Source organism: Mustela putorius, unplaced genomic scaffold (assembly GCF_011764305.1).
Source record: "Mustela putorius furo isolate JIRA1106 unplaced genomic scaffold, ASM1176430v1.1 tig00000867_pilon_pilon_pilon, whole genome shotgun sequence".
Lineage (NCBI taxonomy): Eukaryota > Metazoa > Chordata > Mammalia > Carnivora > Mustelidae > Mustela > Mustela putorius.
Window position 1 is genome coordinate 3,840,724 of NW_025421501.1, and position 24,945 is coordinate 3,865,668.

At 44.2% G+C, this 24,945-nt stretch overlaps 2 protein-coding genes across 3 annotated transcripts in view; both read left to right on the forward strand.

Annotated features, from left to right (window-relative positions):
• Positions 1-74: 74 nt before the first annotated feature.
• Positions 75-24,817, forward strand: SHPK (sedoheptulokinase). The gene is made up of 7 exons (XM_004781936.3): positions 75-320; positions 5,448-5,589; positions 12,495-12,678; positions 13,218-13,370; positions 14,348-14,523; positions 17,951-18,151; positions 22,146-24,817. The coding sequence occupies exons 1-7, from the start codon at positions 153-155 to the stop codon at positions 22,556-22,558; spliced, it is 1,437 nt and encodes a 478-aa protein (XP_004781993.1). The 5' UTR covers positions 75-152; the 3' UTR covers positions 22,559-24,817.
• Positions 18,063-24,945, forward strand: part of TRPV1 (transient receptor potential cation channel subfamily V member 1) — a 44,599-nt gene continuing 37,716 nt past the window's right edge. Inside the window, exon 1 of one of the 2 annotated variants that reach the window (XM_045085460.1) lies at positions 18,063-18,151. The gene's annotated coding sequence lies outside the window, so the exon portion shown is untranslated. Of the gene's footprint in view, positions 18,152-24,460; positions 24,546-24,945 lie in introns of those variants that run through there. The other variant, XM_045085461.1, reaches the window with a different exon arrangement.

Genomic DNA, 24,945 nt, shown 5'->3' on the forward strand with positions numbered 1-24,945 from the left:
GGATGCGCCTCCTTTGACCAATGGGAAGGTGAGAAGCCTCAATGTTGGGTGTGGCTGAAGGCTTGGCCCCGCCTCGGCGCCTAGAACCAGTGCGGAGCGCGCAGGAGGGGGCGCCAGTATCTCGTACGTCAGCTGCGCGACTCCCTGAGGCAATGGCTACGCGGGTGGTCACTCTGGGTATCGACCTAGGTACTACGTCTGTGAAGGCGGCCTTGGTGGAGGCCGTGCCCCGCGACCCGTCCGGGTTTGTGGTACTGGCGAGCTGTGCCCGGGCTACGCGAGCTGAGGCGGCGGCCCAGAGTGCGGCGGCAGGGCACCAGGTGAGGCAGCGTCCTGGAGCTGCGCCGCCTCGGGGAGCCACTCTCGCTCCTCAAAGGAGGCCTCCTCGACACCCCTCTTCTTCAAAGAAGTCTCCCTGATTTTTCCAGCCTGTCCGACCTCTTCCTGCCTGCTGCAGCTCCCTGTGATCCGTTACTCTTCCTCCCAGGAGCTTTTCCCACCTGCTGACACCGTCTGGCTCTCTGGCCTCTGGGAGTATTGCTCATGGCGCTCTATCCCGGTGCTCTCTGCCCTCCACTTTCTGTACTTTGATCCGGGGGAATTGCGCTCCCCGTGTAACCTCAGGCCGCCCTCTTGTTCTTGACCACCTGACACCTGCCGGCATCCGGTATCTTCAAGTTCAGGATTCATTTTGTTCCCCAGGGCAGAATACAGGTTTTCCTCAGGAACTGAGATTGTAGAAACAGGGCGTAAGTGGCTCTTCTCATTCCTCAGGGATGGAATGTGGACTGGGGAATTGAAACACTTGGTCAGCAAAAGACACCAGGATCCAAAGGCTGAGACACGTGGAGGAAGGACTGTGCAGACACAGACAGGAGAGAGAAGCTGATTTAAATGTCAGGAAAAGATCGGATGGATCATTATATTTTAAAACTAGTGTTTTGTGAAAGCTACGGGGTAGAAATGGAGAATTTCACCAGAGTGGGATCTGTTTGGAGATGTGGGTTCAGAAAGATCATCAGTTCTTAGAGCTGGATTCCATTAATTCCCTGAAAAAGGTAGCTCTATGTTCAGTTAATTGACAATAGAAATTAATATCCAGGAACTTTCTGTAAAACCTTAGGACTTTTTTTTTTCTTCTTCTTTCTGGATCTTTGCTTGTTCTCCCAGTTGAAATAGGTGGCCTCTAAGGCTCTTTCCAGCCACGAACAAGCCCCATTCCCTAGAGCTTGTTTTTCACAATCTTTTGGCACTTATCTAAGTTCTTTAGGGTTCAGAGTCCATCTTGCTCAGAAACATTTCAGAGGATAGAGAGTTCAGGAGCACTTTGCATTTTCATAGACTCCAAATTACTTTGGTTGGGGCATCAGGGTATTTTAAAATGCTTATTTCACTACATGGACTATGAAATAGAGCCATCTTCAGCTCTTACCCTGTGGAGGTGAGCAGCAGAGTTGGGATTACAGGGAGTGGAGTTAGGTACTGCCCTTTTCTCTTGAAATAGATCCAGTCTTTTTTTTTTTTTTTTTTTTTCTTTTTTCCCAAGTAGGCTTCCAACCCAGCATGGGAAAGCTGAACTCACAACCCTGAGATCAAGACCTGGTCTGAGATGAAGAATTGGACGCTTAACCAGCTGAGCCACCCAGGGGCCCTGAAATAGGGTCATTTCTTGAAAACTGCTTTCTAGGCTTATCACAGCATGCAGCAGGCTGTTCTGTGTTTACAGGCACACAGTGTGCCACACCTGCCTAATGACAGTTTTAGGAGAGGCCAGGAATAGCCCCCTTGCATCCTCCACGTCTGTGTTGTGCTCTGGGACAAACAGTATTGCTGTAATTTCATCTACAGAATTTCTCAACCTTGGCACTGTTGATACTTTGGATTAGATTATTCTTTTTGTGGGGAGCTGTCCTGTGCATTGTAGGATATTCAGCAGTATCCCTGGCCTTAAGTATTACATGCCAGTAGATCCTTCTACCCAGTTGTGGCACCCCAAAATGTCCCCATCCTGACAAATATATCCTTGGGGACAAACATTACCCCTGAGGTGAGGACCACTGAGCTACAGAAATGCCTGATGACTCTGTCCTTTCCTTATGTCCGTACTTTTTACTCTTAGTAAGTATTGTATACACCAAGGTCAAGCTTGGCAGCTTTTAAGTATTTGTGACTTTAAAATACCAGGATGTTTGCGGGAATCTCTGTCACCCTTTCTGAGTTACTACTTTCCCCTTTCTGGGCCTCAGTTTCCTCATTTGTAAAGAGGGGTTGGTGGGTAGGAGAGTTGAATGAGTTTCTGCGTTCTTCCTCAGATCTGACGTTTTCGGATTTGATTTGGTTGTAGAGCGATGGATATTTTGAACCAAGGAAAGGGGGCAGCACCAATCCTGTTACATTGTGGGTATGCCCGTTGTCAAAGAGCTACTTACTGATCACACTCACTATTGAAACTCGAACTAATTGCTGAGCACTGACACCCCCTTGTCTTCACTGCCGCCTGGCCCATTTCCCTCCTCCACCATCCCCACCCACACGACTCACCCACCCTGGGCCCGTTTTAAACAGTGGCTCCTCTGTCTTGGGTTGATACACCTTCCAAGGTCCTGTGGGAACTCTTTAGCACTATCCAAAAGAAATTCTAACCACAAATGTGATGCACACCTGTAATTTTCAGTTTTCTAGTACTAAAAGTAAAAAGTAACATTTGAAATTAATTTTAATTGCATATTTAATTTAGTCCAATGTATCCAATGTACTATCATTTCAATATATAACAATTAATATAAAATTATTAATAAGATAAATTGTGTGTTTTTTCATACTAAATCTGAAGTCTGGTATGTATTTTTATACTCCCAACACATCTCAGTTCAGGTGCACAGCCATGCATCTCCTCTCTGGTGGTCTCTCACTGCCTAGTCAGTTCTGCCATAGAGTCTTGTTAAAATCTGGGGCTGCAGCCTCAGGGAAATGATTTGTGCTCGCTTGGCACTCCTTCCCCCATCCCACCCAACCTCACCTTCCTTTTCTTCTGCTCCTTTGTTCAGGCTTGTTTGGATTCTTAGAACTGCCCCTGCCCAAAGCCAGCAGCCTGACGGGCAAGTGAGGGGTTTGTCTTAAGGAGGAGAAGGCTGCGTTCTGCCCTGGGTAGGGTATCTTGGGGCTTGTGGTCTTTAGATGCTTTTCCAAGACTGTGTGCTTTTTAGTTCTCCAGAGACCAGACATTTATTAAGAGCTGAGCCACATTTCTTTTCTGAGTTTTCCATGGGTCCTTTTAGTTATTAAGTATAAATTTATTTTGTGCCTTGAGATAATTTTTGTGTGCCAGAACATTTTACTTTGGTTGAAATAAAAACAAGTATTCAACTTATTAAATTCAGAACCCCAGTTCTTAAGTTTTTAAATTTAGCTCATAAAGCTGGTTCCATTTGTAAGTCAAAAAATGTAACTATCATTTTTGAGGACCTTTGAATAATAACACCATCTCAGTTAAGTACCTTAGTTATACATTTTATATAAATATATAATATAAAATATAACATTACACAATATTCTATTTAAGTATATAAGGTACTCTAGTTGCCTGACCCAAAGCTTTTCAGAATACCTAAATAATTCTTATAAATCTTATAAGTTGAATGGATAACGATGTAAACTTTAAATGTTTTATATGTTTAAAATCCTTTTATAAATATACAGTAGTGAGATTTGAAGTTACAATTGCAAATCTACATCAGTTACTCAATTACAAAGGTAACCTAGGCCAAATTTTCTTAAACATGTAAATTTATCTAAAATACCAAATACTCTTAAGTTTCCTTAAGCACAAATGTTAATCAGATAGGCATAACTCTTTTAAACATGCATGTTTAATTCTTGATGATGGGACCCCTGGGTGGCTCAGGTGACTAAGTGTTCAACTCTTGATCTCAGCTCAGGTCTTGATCTCAAGGTCATGAATTCAAGTCCCATACTGGGCTCCACACTGGGTGTGGAGTCTCTTAAAATCTACTTAATCATTGAGAAAACAACTACGTCATCTGGGTTGCTTTTCCAAGTGCATATTTTGTGGTGGCCTCCTTAGCTTTTTGAAACTTCTTACTGAATGGAGACATCTCCTGGGATTGGATTGGTTCTTGGAGTCTGATTTCTAGTTTTTAACAGGGACTTCATAATTTAAAAGAAGAGATGGTCATGGAACCTACCTAAATTTTTTTGGTGTGAGTCACCTACTTTTAAAGTTATATTAGTCTGTACCTCCCACCCATTTGGATACACTGCTTAATTGGTTTTGGCATTTTGGTATCTCTAAGATACATAAATGTGCTTTTGCTTCTGACTCCAGAGACCTTTAACTTTTTTCAAATCCTGCATTCTATTCACATATTTGTCGCAAAGACCATTTGCTTCATAGATATTAGTATGCTGTTTGTTGACAGCTTCTTATTTCTCATGACTTTGGTTTTCAAGGTTATTCTGCCGTGAGAAGTTCTTAAGGAGGCAGCAGATCAGAAAAAAGGCCAATCAGGAAAGGATGGTCCTGACGTTCTTGAATCTCATTTCCACCCCCCAATCCCCAAATCTCTCTATACTACCAGTCTCTCTCTGGGTAGCTTATACCATTGCCTAATTAACCTTCTGATGATGATACTGTCCTATTCAGAAAGCCCAAGGGGAGGGCTTTAGGAGGAGCCTCTCACCCTGGGTCTTGAGATCCCCCACTGGGCTCAGCCTCTCCTCTTTTATAGCTTCATCTCCCACCAGCCCCTCATATGGACCATCTCCCTGGGGCTCTGCCCAGGTATTCTTGGGGTTATCTCCTTGCCTACCTTGCCTAGTGGGTGTTTTGTTTCCAAGTCTAAGGTCTGGCTCTAAAGGCACTAAGGAAATGTTTGCCATGTGGATGAACTAAAGTCCACATGGAAGAAAATGCTAGAGCTTGTCCTAAAGTGCTTCAGTCCATTAGGCCTTTCCTGACTACAACTTTCCTCCAGGTTCCTCCTGGCTATATTCCATCCTTCCCTTATCCTGAACTTCTGTGTCCCTTGTGATAGACCCTTAGCTTCTACTTACATTATGGTCTTTCTTGTGTTTTCCTATCCTTCCTGTGAGACTGTCCACTCTTATAGGGCAGATACAATGCTTTCCTCAGGTCAGACTCACCTACAGCGGAGGCCAGAGCCTTGGCCATTTCTGAATCTAATTCGCAGCAGTGCCTCACCTGTGTGGGGAGGGAGTAGCTTGCCCACCACATTCCTGCTCCAGGCCTTGCTGAAGGTGGTAGAGAACCCTCAGTCCCACACGTCCTCCCTGAGGCCAGTGAGCAGTCCTGGAAGTGACCCCAGTGGAATTAGCTCGGCAGATAGTACCCAGGAAATTCCTTGAGGCCTCTGCCCTCTTCTCCCTGTCTGTGTGCCCCTGCCCAATGTGTCCTGTTCTGTTTCCAGGGGCAGGAGCAGGATGTGAGCAGAATCATCCAAGCCCTAAATGAGTGCCTTGCTGCCCTTCCTCGGCAGCTGCTCCAGGAAGTTTGTGGCATTGGAGTGTCGGGACAAATGCATGGAGTCATGTTTTGGAAAACAGGCCAAGGTATGCTGGGCTCTGGGGGTGATCATGTGCTCCTAGCAATCACTGTGGGATAGCAGAGTGCTGCGGAGGGCTCTCCTCTGAAGTAACAGGTCACCCTGCAGTGTGAACAAAATGGCTTATGCTGCCTCTTGCATTTTGTGTGTACCTTTTCTTGTACAAATGTGTAATGAGTAAGCGAACTCTCCACTCATACTCTGTCCATAAACAGGGCGAGGGAAGAGTGAGTTCTCTCTGATTCTCTGTAGGATTCAGCGGAGTGGATTTTCCACAGCTTTCTCTTTATTTCTGTCAGTGTCTCAGAGCATCAGCGCAGACAACTAAAGATTAGTGTAGTTGTGGGAGATGCCAAGACACAGGGGACACTTGAATTTGGGCACAATTTTTGTTGTTTGCCATAATCACGGAAGTTTGTGATTTTTAAATTTCAGGGCATCCTTTTTATGGGCTCAGGTGCTGAGTATTTAGTTGGTCCTCTTCTATCAGGTCTCCCATAGTGCAGAGGTCAGTGACCTGTTCTGTTTGGCCTCCAGGAGGAGACTTATTAAGCTAGCAAAATAAAAATGCTTCTATGCTTGGTAAGGGTGTTATCTATATGATCTCATTGAACTTTCCCAACATCTTTATGAGGTAGGTTACATTAATGGCCCCATTGTACAGATGAAAAGTGGAGGTTCAGAGAGGTTCATAGGCTCAGGGTCATATGGTAGCAAGTGGTGACTCCATCTTTTGAACCCAGGTTAGTCTGATTTTAGACACTGAGCTCTTAAAGGCCTCTAGAAGGACCAGAGTTGCAGGAGGGTACAGTACAGTTGCTCAGTGAAGAGAGGAACTTCCCAAAAGAATGTCCAACTTCCTTGGATGTTATGTGTTCCTGTTATAGCTAGCATTAAAAAGCCTTTTTTAGGGCGCCTGGGTGGCTCAGTTGGTTAAGCAACTGCTTTTGGCTTAGGTCATGATCCTGGAGTCCCGGGATTGAGTCCCACATCAGGCTCCCTGCTCAACAGGGAGTCTGCTTCTCCCTCTGACCTCTCCCTTCTCATGCTCACTCTCTCTCTCTCAAAGAAATAAATAAAATCTTTAAAAAAAAAAGCCTTTTTTTTAAGCTATAAAAAATTCTATATAGACATAAAAGCAGGGAGAATATTATTATGAACAGACACATACCCATCACCCAGCTTCAAAGCTGCCAACATTTTACTGCAGGTGTTTTAAGTACAGGATGGGTGGCTACTTTGGGGTCTGTAGTAAAGGGGATTTGAACATTGGTTCACCCCTTTTTGCCTGGAGAGTTAGTGATTCCAGTTCTCCTGGGCCAAGTGAGTGGTGACCTGCCTCTCAGCAATGTGACAGGTGTCTACTGAAGCATCCTTTGATCAGTTCCCAGGAGGGCCTGGGTGACTGTAGAAGTCAGTGCAGTATCTCTTGCCCCTTTCCTCCTTCTTATCTGCTTGTTGTCAGACTGTTTGGAAACACAGGAACTGCTTGGCTCTAATCAGTAGTTTGTGGAGAAGGCCGATTAGGGTGTTAGAGCTGGCCTCTCAGTGGGAATCTAGGTTGTAAAAGCTTTTTAAACTCCTTAATTTTGCATTAATGAGAATAAATGTCCTTTTAATACTAAAACCCTTCCCAAAAAGGACAACAGAGATCTAAAGATTGTGGTCTGGTCATACACCTCCCTTTCTGCCCGTTTCCTGGACTCTGTAACAACCACACAAACCATTGCCCACATTGTTGGAGAGAGCTGCTTAATATTTCATTGAGACAACCTACATGCCTCCTTGTTTTGTTTTCTGCTTCTGGGAAGGAGGGAAGCCACTCTTTGGCAATGGTAATACTTGCTTAGCAGAGTTGAGTGAATCATACTTGGGAGCAAGTCACTGTGTTTTAATGGTGGCCATAGATGAGTTTGGCTTCAGTACCTACAATATATAAGGCTCCATGCTAGACCTCATTGGAGACAAAGAAACGAGCAGACAAAGCCCTCACTCTCTAGGGCACACTCAAGGCCGTCAACACAGACAGGCACCAGTTTGCTGAGCAGAGAGCTAATTGCTTCCAGGAGGGCACAGGCCAGCCAGCGGGCGGAGAGGAAAGGCAGTGAGAGTGTCTTCTGAGAGGCCTGTGGTTATTATGCCTGTAGACTCCATTTCCAGGCTCGGTAATAGCAGGAGAGAAATGGGGATCATAAAACCAAGCTAAAAGGCAAGCAGCCGACTAGGAGAAACGTTTGCATGTGAATACGGGTGCGTACTAAAAAACCAAGAACAAAGAAAGGACAAATGGCTCTGTGGAAAATGGGCAAAGGATACTGAGAAGGGCAGTTCCTAGAAGAGGAAATACAAGTGGCTAATAAGCATATGAAGAGATGCTCAATGTCATTAGTACTTAGGGTAGCACAGATGAAAACAACAAGAGAAATTACTTTCCACCCACTGGATTATAAGAAATCAAAGTCTGAAAATGCCAAGAGTTGGCAAATGAAGTGGAAAATTGGTTCTTTTAAATATGAGTGGTGGTAGTGTCAATTAGCATAGCCATTTGGAGGGCAGTTTGGTGGGGCCTGTTAAAAATAAGGGAACTGCTATGACTCAGCAGCTCTGCTACTTGGAATCTGCTCAGGAAAATCACTTTCATATGGATGTGCATAAGGATGGTCATTCATGGTTGTTCTTTGCCCCCTTGTCACGCTAGTGGAAACTGGCATGGAGGAATAATTGTTGGCGTGCCCAGGCTGCAGAAGGATATGCGGTAGTTAGCAAGAAGGAGGTACGTTCACATATCCTGATATGGAAGGAAGTCCAGAACATTTGTTGGATGATAAAAACAATGCCTAGAAAAAGAAATACAGTGTAGTGCTATTTGTTTTTAAAAAATAGACAAAAACAAAATGAAGTCAATGAAAGCAAACCAAATATGTTGTATCAGTGTAAACATTTTATTTGGATGGTTACCCACAAGGGCTAACTAGGACAGGAAGGGGACTGGGACCCAAGCCTTTGACTTTATGTGTAATATCTGAACATCTTATACTGAAAATCCTGGTTCTACCACTTAGTATCTATGTGACCTTTGACAATTTTTTTAAACTTTTCTGTGCTTCATTTTTCTCGTATAAAGGGGATAATTATCATACCTATGTGATAAGGCTACTATGTAGATTCAATGAATCAATATTTTTGAAGTGCTTTGAACAATACCTGTACATGGTAAGAGCTCCACATTTATTTTATAATACAAACAAAATAAACAATAGTCCAAATTTGTTTTTGAAAAAGGATCAGAGTTTTGGAAGCAGATAAAGGGGTTGAAAAAAAGCTGCAGAGACTCAACTTTAGAGCTGAGATAATAATGCAGCTTGAAGTTTAAGTACAGATGTAGTATACAGTTGTGAGGGTACACTGCTTTGAGGAGCCCTTCACCCCATGTGAAACGGAGTGTGGTTTAGATGCATGGCTCTTTTGGCTACTGGCCGGGGATACCAAGCAGAGACTGACAAGATCCTCTAGATCCTTTGCTCTGACCCGTCTACCTGCAGTATGTATCTTTAGACATTCTTCTGGATCACTTCCTTACTCCATTCACATCCCTCCTCAAATGTCACCTCAGAGAGGACTTCCCTGATCACCCTCCAAATATCTGTCACTACTGTATATTTCTTGACAGCAATTAAAAGTATCTGGTACCACATATTTGCTTGTTTATATTCTATATCCCTAGCATATAAGCTTTCTGAAGGTAGTGACTTTTCCTTGTTCTTTGCTGTATTCTCAGGGACTAGAACCAGTGCCTAATACATACTAGATATTTAATATACATGTCATTCAATCATACATGTATAAGTGAATGAATGAATGGATGTTTCGTGGCCTGGAACTCAGGGGGAGGGGCAGTTAGGTCTCTTTCTTTGGTTCTTAATGAACATACTTATAAGAAAATGTAATGGTTTTGGCTCCCAAATCTGGGGCCTGAAATCAGTCATGGTCATGAAACAGTCACATGTGGGGTTTTGCCCTGGTTTGCTTCATGGCAGGCATTGGTCTCACCTGGAAGCCATCTCATGTCATGTGGAGCCAGATTCTCATGTCCGTCCATTGGGTTTGTAGTACTCTTGCTGCTGATAATTTTTCTCACCTGGCACTTAATATTAACATTCTTTTCCCATTCTGCTGCAATGGTTGTATTAATGTTGTATGGAAGTGTGAGAAATCTCCCTTGTATGAGGATAGGAGAGAACAAAAGATATGTAGGGGGGTGTGTATTCTCTTTCTATAAAGCTGTTGGAAGTCTTAGACCTTGGACAGAGTTTAGAAGGTAATGGTTCATTTTCATCATTATCATCAAAACATGAATTGAGTACTAGCTATGTCAGGTACTGTTCTAAATGTGTACATGTGTTAACTCATTTAATAATACAACCCTATATATATAGCACAGACAATACACCCAAACCCTAACTCTAACCCTTTCCCTTGCTACTAGTTTGACAGTAAAGTCAACATGTGGCAGGAAGAGATATCAGGACCTAAGAAATAGTTATAAGTTTCCTCCACCTCTGGACTTCCAGATACAGTTGCCACCAAGATGCTGAACTAGCTTGACTGCTGGCTCTCTTCCCCCAAGATTGGTTTCAGAAGAATCATAAGAGAAAAACACCAAAGAAAGGGGAGAACACTGTAAGAGAACCTAGGGTGATGGGACTACTTTGAGTTGGTGCGTGTGGGTTGATGGTTTGGATCTGGGATAAGAGGCAACCAGCCTTGCCTGTGGGAAGATAAATCAAGAGGAGAACTGCTGGTTCCTCTGGACTCTCGTGGCTTTAGGACAAGCAGTACCTGTCCCCATATCCATAGTAATTCAGGTATCCTTGAATAAAATCAAGGCAGTGGAGAAAAGTGGGAGTTTTCCCCCTAATCACAGGGCTGGTGACCTATAATCTAAGAATCCTCAAAACATTGTTTCATCCTGGGAGCAGACTGGAAGCCCTGACCTGAGGAGATGTTTTTCAGGATGGGATGGGTTCGCTGTGGATTCACCCCAGGTCTCATCCATCTTCCCCAGACCTTTAGAGTGGACAGTCTAAGAATTTAAAATTAGCCTGTCATACATACTAAAATATGTGAAAGGTGAATATTAGCAAAAATACAGTAAGAAGAAGACATAAAAAGAACCAAGCAGAAACATTAGGCATTGAAAATATAATGGTTGAAATAAAGAGTATAATAGTTGGGATTAATAGTGGAATGGATAGAACTTCAGAGCAAATTAGAGAGTGAAAGATGCAAATTTAGGAAGAAGAAAAGGACAACGAAGTAGAAAATATTAAAAAAAGAGAGAGATTGAAAATACAAATAGAAGCACTAGCATCTGAATACTAGGAGATATAGAAAAGGAAAAATAAAAGCGGTAGAGGAGGAGGTGTGTGGAGAATTAATGGAGAAAATTTACCATAATTGACAAAATAAGATGTAACAGTCTGGACCAAAGGGGCCCATGGAATGTCAATGGAGGGAGAGAAGGAAAACCTTACAGCTGGATATATTAGAGCAAACTTTTAAGGATTTCAAAGACAAAGAAAACTCCAAAAGCTTACAGAGTGAAAGACTAGATGCTATATAAAAGAATAGAAGCATATTGACTAGATAGTTTTCAATAGCAACATTCTATGTAAAAATGCAATGGAATCACATTTGGGTTTTCTATTGTTGCATAACAAACTACCTCCAAAACCCAGTGACTTAGAACAGCAACCATTTTATCATACCTTGTATGAACTACTTCTGTGTATCAGATTGAGCTGCTCTATGTGGGGTTGACAGAGGTTTCTTGGGAGTATTCATCTAGTGGACAGACTTGTCTGGAGGGCTCAAGGGTGGTTCTGGTCAATGCCTGATGCTTTGGTGGGGAAAGCTGGAAGGCTAGACTCAGCTGACTATGGCCTGCTAGATGCCTGCATGTGTCTTCTCCACCTAGTTTCTTCAGCATGGTGGCCTCAGGGTAGTGGGACTTCCTACATGGTGGCTGGCTTCCTCCAGAGTGAGTGCTCCAGGAATCTCTGGTGGGAGCTGCAAATCTTCTTATGACCTAACCTTGGCAGTCCTAGGATGTCATTCCCCCCACATTCTCTTGCTCTCACAAATCATCAAGGCCAGCCTAGATTTAAGGAGAAAGGATTTGAACGCTACCCTTTAATGGGAGTAGTAGCAAGGAAATTGTGGCAATCTATCACAAGTCTACAAAGTATTTTTAAGTATTGAAGAAAGGGAACTTAGAACCTAGACTGTTACAACTGTCCTTCAAATATGAGGGTATGAAAAAATATTCTGAGCCATATAGGCCTCTAGATGCTTTGCCACAGGATGAACTTTGCTGGAACTAATTTGGGATAAAATATTTAAATAAGAGCAGAGGGAAAAAAAAATCCAGATTTCAAGAGATAAATGAGATAAATTAAGTAAAGATGGCCAGATTCCTGAGTAAAGTTTGATGTCTAAAAATCAATTAGCTGAGACCAAAGGAAAAGAGAAAATATATCCATCATAATCCAGAATCAAGTCTAGATGATATTATCATGATAAGGGTTGGAAGGACAGAGACTAGGGGACTTGAGAGTGTGCCAAATTTGTTTTCTTACAGGGAAGGGGAGGGGTTGTGCCATCAGCTTTAAAAAATGAATTAAGGGGAACATAGAGGAAGTGGGATAAATGGAGGGAGGAGGTGACTTGGTGAGGGTCATGCAGCCATTGGTGGTGGAGCCAGGTATTAAACCCAGGTGCTCTGATAGCAGAACCCACGTGCATACGTGAAGCATTATCATGCTGTGATCTCACTAGCAGAGTGGTCTCGAGGACATGCTGCTGCTGGTCAGTTGTTCTTTTCTCTGTTTTTGGTAATTTCCTTTGTTCCAGGCTGTGAATGGACAGAGGGAGGGCCCTCTCCTGTGTTTGAGCCCGGAGCTGTGAGTCCCCTGGTCACATGGCAGGACGGCCGGTGTAGCAGTGGGTTCCTGGCTTCTTTGCCCCAACCAGAGTCCCATCTCAATGTGGCCTCGGGGTTTGGCTGTGCAACCATCTTCTGGCTTTTGAAGAACAGGTATAGACAACTGATTTTTGAATCGGGTGCTGGATTTCCAGGGACACGAGAACGGCTAAGAGTCTATCTCCAGCCGGTTGGTATCGTTCCACCTGCTGGAGCATCCCTCAGTGAGGTGGCCTGGCACAGGGGTGGTCACAAGACCTAGACTTCTAGAACTGCTTCATTTCTCAGAGGGCTCCTTGTTGGTTATCTGATTCTAAACCAGAGTGGGGAAGAAAAAGGCAGAGAGGGCAAGGGACTTGCCAAGGGTTGTATGGTAAGTTCATGGTGGGGTCAGGGCTGCTGATGTGCTGCTTTCTCAAGCATGGCATATTCTCCCTTGAAACCACTCCCTGAAGGCCAATTCCAGCCAGTGTTGCCTTGAGTGGCCGGGAGGGCCTACCCCTGGGAGGTTCGGCCATCAGGGAGCCACAGCATGTGGGATGCCTGCTGCCACCCAGCTATGCCATGTCTAGTCCGCTGCCTGCAGCTAGGTGAAGCACATGCTTTCGAGTTGCTATTAGACCATGTTGAACTGTTTTTGGTATGAAAACTAGCCCAGAGTTCCTGAAGTCCTACGATGCTGCTGGTACCATCCATGACTATGTGGTTGCCATGCTGTGTGGCTTGCCAAGATCCCTGATGTGTGACCAGAATGCTGCTAGCTGGGGCTATTTCAACACTCAGAGCCAAAGCTGGAACTTGGAGATGTGAGTATATTTTTGCAAGCTGGCTCCAGGGTAAAGGCCAGAATCTCGAATGCAAGCGATTTAGTGGGGTTTTCCCATTTGGGAACAATAGTGGAGGATTCCAAGAACCCAGGAATCAGGTTCCAAAGACCCTCAGCCTGTTCCAGTCACCAGGCAAGGGTGGGCCAGGCTGTGAGTGAACCCTTGGAGGGGGGGTACCCCATACACCATGCTGTCCTGCTCCCCCACAGTTGTCCAGACCTAGGTTGGGCTCCCTTGTTCTCTGTGACTCAGACCTAGCCTGCGGATTTCAAAGAACAACTGTCAGTGTAACAAATTCTTAAATAAGGTTAAGAAATGAAAGTAATAGTCTTGAGGGATGTCTTTCAAAAGTTCATTTTAAGGAATCATTTGCCTTTTCAGATCCAGAAATCCAGTGCCCTCTAAGTTCACTTCCTTCAGGGTCTAAATTCTGAGCTCTGTAAAAAAACAAAAAGCACCTGGTAGTTCAGGTAAAGGACTTTCTAGCATGTTCTGTAAAATTGATAGCCCCCTGTTTACTAACCCTGAGTGATGAATGCAGTTGGTGTTTAGGAGACTGTTGGGTTTGACTTTGGTATGGCCTGTGCTAACTGATTATGACTGTGTGCTGAAATGCTGTCTCCCTTTGCAGAGTGTTTGTGTTAGGTTCAAAACACAGAAGGCTGGATGGCGATGATATCTGGCTCTTATCTAACTCTTCCTGATCACCCCTGCTTAAACTGGTTGTTTTCTCCCCTGGACGGCCAATCCCCAGACTTTTGAAAGCCAGTGTTCTTTTTTTAAAAAATGCAAGTCTATTTTTAATGGTTTATAAAAAGCTGAAAAGGCCCTCTGTGAAAACACTGGATTCTACCCTCCCTTCTTGTGTGTGTATCCTGTAGTGTTTTCCTTCATTGAAACAACAAAGACCAAAAATCCAGTTCCGGGTGAATACATTGTCTGTTTTTGGATTGCAGATTGAAGGCCTCAGGCTTTCCTATCCACCTTCTCCCAGACATCGCGGAGGCTGGCAGTGTGGCAGGCAGAACTTCCCGTGCCTGGTTTGAAATCCCAAAGGGGACACAGGTGGGCGTGGCCTTGGGTGATTTACAGGCCTCCGTCTATTCCTGTATGGCCAAAAGGACAGATGCAGGTATGTCTTTCTTTTATTGGCTCTTTAGACTTCTTCTAGTACCTCCTAAGCTCCAGCTCTGTGTGAGGGCCCAAGGGGCGCACATAACCAGCAGCCTTGGCATCCTGTCTATCGTTATGTTGTAAACATGAAAAACAGCCTCCTTCCTATAGGTGAAACCTCTCCTCTGGGAGCTTACAATCCAGCCAGCCAAGTTCTGTCCCTGACCACAGTCTGCGCTTTTCCTCTTTAGGGCCAGGTAAGGGAATTGACGCTCTCTAGGTGGCTGATTTCTGTATAACTCCATGACCAAAAAAATAGATTAGTAGGTTTTCGGGTTTTGTGTTATTATGTGTTTGTCAGTGGAAGTTCCATCCAATCTGATTAGGAGTGCTGTCTTTCTGTATTCAGTGTAAAAGAGTCACAGTGGTGGAGGCTTCAGTCTAGGGCAGGGCTTGGTAAACTTTTTTGTAAAGGGACAGAAAGTAAATATTTTAGACTTTGCAGGCCATATACTTTCTGTCCTAACAACTCAGCTCTGCTGAAGCATGGAAGCAGCTATAGCCAATACATAAATGAATAGGGGTATAGCTGTGTTTCAGTAAAACTTCATTTAAAGACACTAAAATGTGAATTTCATGGAATTTTCATGTGTCATGAAATTTTCTTCTCCTTTTGACTTCTCAGCCATTTAAAAGTATAGGAGTATGCTACTGGATAGTAAAATGCTGCAGCCCCTTTGGAAAATAGTCTGGCAGTTCCTCAAAAGTGAAATAGGGAGTTATCACACTGTTCTACTCCCAGGTACAGACCCAAGAGATCTGGAAACACATGCCCACACAAATACTTCAAACAGATGTTCTTAGCAGCATTATTCATGATAAGTCATAATTCCAAAAAGTAGAACCAATCCAAATGCCCACAAACTGATAAATGGTTTTTTTTTTTTAAAGATTTTATTTATTTGACAGAGAGAGAAATCACAAGTATGATAAATGGGTTTTAAAAATGCGATATATCCACATAACTTAAATGCCACACATGGGAGTGAAAGAGAGGAATGAAAGAACCCAGTTCCAAACGGCCACATGCTGTCAGGTTCCATTCCTAAGAAAAGTCCAGAACAGGCAAATCTGTAGAGACAGAAAGCAGATGAATGGTTGCCAGGGGCTGGGCGGAGCCCCGAGTGCTAACAGGTGCAAGGTTTCTTTTTGGAGTGATGAAAATGTTCTAAAATTAGATTGTGGTGATGGCTGTACAACAGTGAATATACTAAAAACCAGTGAATTATACCCTTTAAAAGGTTGCTGTTTATGGTGAATTATGCAAATTACATCTCAATAAAATCTGTTATTTCAAACAAAATGTAAATGCTGGTCTTAGCTCCTAGACCACACAAAAATACATGGTGGGGTGGATATGGCCTGTGGGCTATTGTTTGCGCCTCCCTGGACAAGGGGAGAATTGGGGCCTGCCTGCCCAAACAGGGTGGTTGCAAGATGAGGGTTTCATTTGATCTTCATCGCAGACTTGCTGAGTGAGTCCACTCTGGGAGTCCTTTCCTTTTTATCAAGGGGAATGGAGAATTCATTCATCTTACCTGAATTCTTTTTGTTACCACATCTTTTTTCTTCCATCAGTTAGAACTATTATAATTCAACCCTGAGTTTAAAAATTCTGACCAGCTTTCTGCTCTATGCAGTTTGTTCCTATTTCATGATAGTCTTAAGAAATAACATTTCAAGGACTGTTTTTATGTTGTTTTAGGTAGTAATGCAAAATTATCTGAAAGAGAAAAGGGAAATTCTGCCAATTTTGTTTGCATGTATTTTATGGAAAAAAGTCTTCTAAAGTCAAAAGTTGTTCAAAACCTTTTCTCCTAAATTTTCAACTAAAATCAGTTCTTCAGGAAAATGTGCTAAATTTATTCTGTGACACTTAGTTTTCCCAATACACCATCTCAGAGTATAAATGTCAGGGAGCTGACATGGTCTTTGGAGTCCAGCCTACTGGCCTGGGTGAGAATTTAGCCTCTCTTCTCCTTCCGGTGTCACCTTGGACAGGTTGCTTTTCTTCCTGAGCCCTTGTCACCATCCAAAATGAGGGCAATGTTATGTTTCTCATGGGGCAGTTGTGACACACTGGAATGGTGCCTCTAAAGAGCCTGGCTCTTTATACACTGGTGGTTTTCTAATCAAAGGCTATTCCCTTAACAACGGACTATCTTGTGCCTGGATGTAAATGTGCTTTTTCTACAGTAATTGAAGGGCTAGTCAGATGGGAAGAAAGTAGGTATTAGGTTCCCTCTTCACTGAGCTGGTTGTAGTCTCTGGTTCCAGATTGGGGCTGCTGGCTGTGCTCACTTGTTCTGTATGCTTGGTCAAAGTTGGTTGGCCTCCATCCTTGATACCTCCACTTGAAGGGACAGGTGGAGGACATGTTGCTTCTGGTAAAGGGTCATGGTGGAAGACTTGATATGGCAGAAAGTAAAGGTTATTGGCTTTCTAAGATTGTTTTTAGTCTTCTTGCTTCCAAGCTCCCAGTAGGTAGGAAGGTTACACGCTGACCTCTGTTTTATTTCATATCCCAACAGACTGAGAAGAACAGGCTTTTTGGCCAGATCTTGTGAGACAGGGAAGAAAAGAGATTTCTAGAATCATCCACAGGTCTTGGCCTCAATCCAGAGGAGGAAATCATCCTCTCTGTGCTCAGTCTGTGAGCTTTTCTCCTGCTGGTGGAGGGAGGTTAAGAAAAACACCGTGGATATAAGGAAGAGGTGGCACTTGCTGAAAAATGAATGAAACCTTCACAGAGTGTCAAATACTTGGACTGAGTGAGGTCTTACTCTCTATACGTCATTGTCTATTGTTGTGTAACAAATCACCCCAGTGCTTAATAGCCTCCAGCAGCAAACATTTATTATCTCTCATAGTTTTTGAGAGTCAGGAATCTGGATGTGTCTGGATGGTCTGGTTTAAGGTTTCTCATGGAATTGCAATCAAGGTGTTGCTTAGCTGGGTCTGCAGTCATCCAAAGGCTTGGCTAGGCCTGGTGGATCTACTTCTCAGCTCATTTACGTAGCTTTTGGCAGGAGGCCTCAGTTTTTTGCCACATAGACCTCTCCACAGGGCTGCTTATGACATGGTGCCTGCCTTTCCCCAGAGCAAGTGATCCAAGACAGAAGCTGCAGTGCCTTTTTATGACCCTATATGACCCTTTTTATGGCACAGGATCCCTTCTGCTTATTTTCTCAATTAGAAGCCAGTCCCCCAAGTCCCACCCACACTCACGGGGTAGGGGAAATTAGGCTCTACTTTCCAAAAAGGAGGAGTCTCAAAGAATTTGAAGACATATTTTTTTAAACCAGAATACTCTCCCCTTGCCCTGTTGTGACCTGTGCCCTCTGAGTCAGCCAACAGGCCTAACTTCTGCTTTCCTTGGATCCCAGTTCTCAACATCAGCACCTCAGTTCAGTTGGCAACCTCCATGCCTTCAGGATTCCAGCCAGTGCAGACTCCAGACCCTGCGACTCCAGTCACCTACTTTCCGTACTTTGACAGGACCTACCTGGCTGTGGCAGCATCACTCAATGGGGGCAATGTGCTGGCCACATTTGTCCACATGCTGGTACAGTGGATGACGGATCTAGGTAAGTTGTTGCCCACACAGTGATGTGTTCCCTGCTTGTCCTTGCAATGTGGCAGTATCTTGGTGCTGCCTGTGTTATTTAAGCTTCTAGATTCCTGTGTCAGATCCTGCCCAGATCCAGCACATTCCTTCCTTCTTTGGGGATCTGGGCCTGCAGCCTTTTTTCTTCTCATCTTCTGAGCTGCCGTCACTTATTTTTTTCTGAGGGAGCTCTTTCTCCTCTAACACTGACTAGTCCCCTGGCTTTCCTGTGCCCCCTGGTTGCTTTGTTAGTAGGTCACTGTCCCTTTCTGATGACTACAGACAGCTGAAAATAAAATGATAAAACATGGATGAGTGAAGAGTGTCTTGGTATTTTACATTATTATAAAATCCTTATAGCACTTATTCTTGGCAAGTGGTTCCTGACTCCCTTTCTTGGAAGGGATCCCTGAGAACTCTGATGCCCTCCTGCTTTCGTCAGGATAGAATAGATTGGGCCTTTCTCTGCTCTTCATTTGCAGAGAAACATGTAACCTCCTTCCAGGAGAGGTTCCCTTTCTAAGCACTTGAGGTAGAGGTGAAATTTCTGGTCAGCCATGCAGGTATAGGGAGATCACTAGTCCACCCGTTGGAGCTCTGAAACCGGTCACTCTGGGAAGCTTTCAGCATAGTAACAAGGTGGGACACAGGTAGTAGGGAGCACATGGGAAGGTCATACTGCTTGTGCAGACAGGTGTTGCTGACATGTCCTTTCTGGCTGGCTAGGGATGTCAGGATTTTAGGGGAATTCTGCCCCCTTGGCTGAGATCCCCTCAGGAATGTGTCATTAAAAGAACAGAACTCTGATTTTATTTTGCCTGTGTCAGAAAAGGTTTTCAAGATGCAGAACCAGTTATCAGAATCTTTAGGCAAGCCCTATATTTAGATACTGGTTTAACTGGTTGGCTCTATGAATCGTTGACTGAGTTGACTGGTATTTTCTTTACACAGAAGTGACTTGTTATTTTTACCCCTGAAAGAGACGGTAATATTTAATTTCTCTGTAAGATCCTTTGAAAATGAAAAGTTTTTTGCATTGTCATGGTTCTTATTTTGGTGAAACTGAGGACTTTGAAGGCTAGTACTGGATGTAACTTAACCTTTTAAGAAATTTCTACAATTACATCATTTGATTAAAAAATATATAGATACAGGGGTACCTGGGTGGCTCACTTAATTAAGCATCTGACTCTTGATTTGGGCTCAGGTTATGATCTTGGGGTCCCAGGATCAAGCCCCACATAGGACTCTGTACTCCACATGGAGTCTGTTTGAGGATTCTCTCTCTCTCTCCCTCTGCCCCTGCTCATGTGCAGTCTCTTCCTCTCTCTAAAATAAATAAATAGGGGTGCCTGGGTGGCTCAGTTGGTTGTCTGACTCTGGATTTTTGGCTCAGGTCATGCTCTCAGGGTTGTGGGATCAAGCCCAGCGTCAGGCTCTGTGCTTAGCAGGGGGTATGCTCAAGATTCTCTTTCTGTTTCCCCCTCTGCTCCTCCTCCCCTCTCTAAAATAAATAAGCAAATAAATAATAAGAAATATATAGATACAAATACAGTAGGTTGTTGAGATAAGAGACATTATACTTATTAACCAGATATGGAAATACTAAAGCACAAGATATAAAAATAAAACTCTCTCTATTCAGAATACCCTAGATTTGCATTATCTTACAGAAGTTAAAAAACACGAGTTCCACCCTCATGTGGCCTAGAGCAGGGACTCTGAAGCCAGGTGGTCTGCGTTTGAATCCAGGCCCTGCCACTTTCTTGTGCTTTAGGGAAGGTTACTAATCCCCTCTGTTCTTCACTTTCCTCATCTGAAAAGGGATTATCCCAGATCTACCCTGAAGGACTGTGAGGATCCAATGAGTTCTATTGCAAAGCACTTAGAATGATGTCTAGCCCATAACAAGTGTGGTATAACTCCTTGTTAAATAAGCATCGTGTGGTGGTGTGACCTAGGAGAGTGGCATCAGTTCTCTGTTCTGTCAAGTTATTACGTGGCCTTGGCAAGTCCCTTCCCTTCTGTGTTTTTTCAGCTCTGATGGTCTGTGATTCTAAGCCTTTGATGTGACTATTTGGCAACTCATAGCATTTGATCCCCTCCAGTAGATTTGAATAAGGTGGTAAGCCAAGGAATGGAGAGACAGGTCTAGAAACCAGGTCTCTTGGGCCTTCGGCTAATCTGTTCCTTCCTTCAGGTGCCTCTCATGGCCCAAATGTTTCCCAGTGAGGAAGAACACTTTATTTTAACATTTCCTTAACATTCTTCAGGGAATTTTTATTAAGGACATGCAAGCACATGGCTCATTGTTTTCTGCTTTTAACTATAGACTTTCTTTGGGTTTTGGCAATTTTCCATTAATGTCGTTTTTCTGTTTCAGGATCCAATTCAGGATACCACATTGCATTTAATCATCATATCTCCTTAGTCCCTTTGCTTTCTATTTTTTAAAGTTTTTATTTATTTAAGTAATCTCCACACCATATGTGGGGTTTGAACTCGACCTTAAGATCAAGAGTCAAACACTCTCCTGACTGAGCCAGCCAGGTGGAGCTTTTCTATCTGAAAGCTTTCTATTTGATTGATCTGTTTTTTTTCTTTTTCATCTCCTTCCCCTTTTCTCCCACTAGTTTCATGGTTTTATATTATTTTTCTATTCTTTTAGAAGTTTTCAATGCACTGTGTTTCCTATGATATGGAGAGATAATCCCTCTTCTACATTCAGTAGTAGTGTAAATTGGTCCAACTTCTAAGGGAAGAATATGATGTGCATATCTTTTGAACAGATTCTCCAAGGACTCAGTCCTACAGATTTGTATACTTGTACACATGTGCTAGGTTATTCATCAAGCATGTGATTTTTCTTAGATTTTAGTAGAATTTCTACAGGGAGGTGAAAGACAGTAATATTCATTCCGGCTTTTTTTTTTTTTTTTTTAAAGTAGGCTCCATGCCCAACATGGGACTTGAACTCACAACCCTGAGATCAAGAGTCACATACTCTACTGACCAAGGCAGCCTGCTTTTGGCATGTTGAACCAGAGTTCTGCTGATCACATTTTGACTATGATATTTAAATTATTTCTCCCTCTTCCTCTCTCTGTCTCATTCCCAAGTGTATGTAGTTGAGTTTGTATGAGTTAAATGTGCTGCTGAGGAGACTTTCATGGTCACACTGGGGTGGTGGCTTTCAGGATTGGCTGCACTGGAAACACTTGAGGAGTTTAAAACATTGTGGAAACAATGTTGATGTCCTAGTCCTGCCTGCAGAAAACTGATGATTTGGCCATTAGGTGGGGTAGGGTAAGCATTTTATAAAAACTCCTCAGGTGATTGTTACACCCTTAAGTGTCAGTAAGCACTGGTCTAGAACCTTCTACCTCAAAAGTGTAGTTTTGGGGCCAGCAGCACTGCCTTCCTCTAGGAGTGGGTAACAACTGCAGAATCTTAGGGCTCCCCCAAGGCATACTGAATCAGAAACTACATTTTAATAAGATCCCTAATTGATTCATATACATATTCAAATGTGAAATGCATTGGTTTAGACTGGTGGTTCTCAACCTCTGCTGAGCGCTGGGCTAGACTGTGATCAGCACTGTGGTCCTGGGTTTTTTTTTTGACACTGCTGATAAGTCTAATAGTAGCTGTGATGATGCTTTTTTGATCAGTGAATACATTTGCCTCCCTTGGGAGCATAGTTATGGGATGCTTAGTTGTGGAATGCTTCGTGTTCACAGCAACACCTACAAGATCTCTCCCTGAAGTCTCGGCTGGGGTCTGCAGTGAGAGAGCCAGCTGGTGTGTGGAGCAGAGCATAGTTAGCTAGCTGCATGAGTCACTGAGCCAGGAAACGGCCAGCCAAGTGAGGATGAACAACAAGTAGATCTACCCCTGCTCACTGGGAATGCTATACTGTCTCAGCCTACAGCAAGGGTGCATGAACTCACACAGGTCTTTTCTGTTCTTGGAAGGTCTAGAGGTCGAAGAATCCACTGTGTATTCATGCATGATCCAGGCAGCTGCACAGCAAAGAGACACCCGCCTAACTATCACTCCAACGGTGTTGGGCGAGAGGCACCTGCCGGACCAGCTGGCCTCAGTGACCAGAATCTCCTCCTCTGACCTCTCCCTGGGGCATGTGACCCGGGCTCTGTGCCGGGGCATTGTTCAAAACCTGCACTCCATGCTTCCATTTCAACAGCTCAAGGATTGGGGTGTGAAACGGTTGATTGGCAGTGGGAGTGCACTGTCCAGGAATGAGGTGCTAAAGCAGGAGGTGCAGAGGGCTTTCCCCTTCCCAGTGTCCTTTGGGCAGGATGTGGATGCAGCTGTGGGGGCAGCGCTGGTCATGCTCCAGAGAAATCTTAACCAGAGGGAGTCTTAGTGCATTTTTTGGCCAAAAGACTGTTGCAGATTTTATCTAACTAACATTCATGACATGACCTTGGGGTCATCCTTGAACTGGACAGTTTTGTGGGCAGCTTTTAAGCAAAGCCCATTTTCGGGGAACCATCTTGACCAAGTACCTATCTTCATACTCTAATAATGCAGGCAGGACTCATCAGCTGGATCTCAAATCAGCGCTTCCCAAGAGACTCACTTGGGAATTCATTGTGGAAAAAAGAAATTCATGTGGAAAAAAGAGGGAAAAAGAAAGAAAAGGAACAGTAGCCCAGCATCATGGTCAGCAGACTCTTCTGTGATTCACCTGTAGATAAAGAGAAAATAAATGTGAACTTTAGACACCAAAAAGTCTCCAATTAAGAAAAGAAGACCTCCCCACCCTGCCCCCAGCTCCAGTTTTTTGGAACATGAAGGCCAGACTTGGGTCATATGCATTGTTGGAAAAGTCCTTTCCTACTGGATTATACCACGTGTTCCTAAGGCCCCTCTCCCATTCTTGTTCTCCCTTGGCCAGAGCTGGTTAGCTGAGGTAGGGCATGGCCCAAGATAGTAAAGCAGACTGGCCGAGATGGAGATGCATGGCGCATGTGCATGTATGTGCATGGTGTGCATAGTGATGTGCTTCTCCTTCCAAGGAGAGCCTTTTGTACTGGAGCTGCTCCAGATCCTTAACACAACTCGCTTGAAGTCACAGAGCAGGGAAGTAAAGGCGGGTGGCATGACTAGCAAGGGAGACAGCTGCTGTGTGGCCCCATCATTCGGGCATATTTTTCCCAAGAGTCTGGGACCCTTTTTCAGAGGTGTGTCTGGGCAGCAGTGTGTTTTTGTCCCTGCACAATCTTGGGAATCTTTCCAAGGGAAGGGATGTGGCTGGGCATGCTTCTGTCAGAGCGGCCAATTTGATCAGAGAGAACCCCTTTATCCTGCAGGCACTAGCTTTTCCTTCTCTTGGGGTAGGCCTTGGTGGGCCAGTGTGTTCCTGGCTTGCAGAAACATCCCCCTTGACTCAGCTTCCCTGCAGGGATCCCAGAGCATCTAGGAGAAAGCTGTCATTGCTGCATCTAACTCCAGACTCCCAAGAGTGATTCTAAGGCTCTGAGGCACCTGGGCAACTATGAGTCTGGTTAACAGTCATGTTGCCTCTTTGTAAATGTCACAGTTATGTGATTGTCTGAAGCTCTTAGATTAATCTGCCTGGCCATGCTGATTGGATTTTACATACTAAAGCTCACTCTTCCAGAGCCTTGCACCTTTAATAAGACATACCTATCTTCTTTGGGATTATTGTAATTTATGGCACAGCTGCAGAGCTTGGTTTGGGAGGGTGGACATAGCCCTGAGGTTGTGCTGTAGAAAACCCCTGCCTGTTGCACAGTTCTACCAGGACAAGTGGCTGAAGATCACTCAGGAAAGTCATGTGAGTTTTCTCTCAGCTAGAATGAATTGACCCCATTACTTTGGAGCCCCTGTGGAAGGCCGATGAGAGAGCAGTCACCGCGGGATAGGCCAAAGGATAACAGCCCTGTCTGCCAGGAGGAATCGGCCCTCTGACTTCAGGAAGGCAGCCTGTCTTGCGTTCTCAGAGCGCTGTGGATGGAGTCTGTAAATGTCGGATTTGGACCTGGATGCAAGGCCCGGAAGCCCAGCCCAGTGCCCAGTATGGTGCTGGAACTTTGTTCACTTCCCACATGCCCACTCTATCTCTGAGGGCTGAGCTTTGCCCTGTCCAAGCTTGTCAGCTCAGAGCTCTGCTGCTGTTTTTATTGCACATGGCCTAGAGCCTCTGCAGGGGGTGGGTTGAAGATGGCTCCCAGGGCCTCATTTCTTCAGCCTGAAGTCACAAACCACTCGCTGCTTTTGCTGTCATTCCCAGAAGGTACCAGGAAGTGTTTGATACCAGCATGATCCTGATATGAGCCATTGGCCTTGAGGACTGTTTGCCTGTGTCCCGATCTTATAGGCACATGGTAGGCTTGCATTCTCCCACCGATTTGCTTTCACCAGTAAAAGGTGATGAGAAGAGTGTCCCTTGTTCTGTGCCAGTTTGTGTAGCCTTTAGGAGCCAGTGCGTGATTTGTCACATTCCCTTCCTTTTGCCACCAGTGACTGGTAATGTCCCAGAGAAAGGCTCTGTCAGCATGGGTTCCGTGTTAGGACAGTATGGCGTAGAACCCTCACCAAAGAATGAGCAACATGCAGTGTGATTGAGAAATAAACCTTTGATATTTGAAACCCCTGAGATTTGGGGGTTGTTTGTTACCACAGCATAACTAGGTGTATCCTGACCACCGCAGCCACAGTAGAGACCAGACCTAGGAAGCCTCAGCACTGACCCAGACTTTTGTTGACACCCACTAGGAGCTGAGT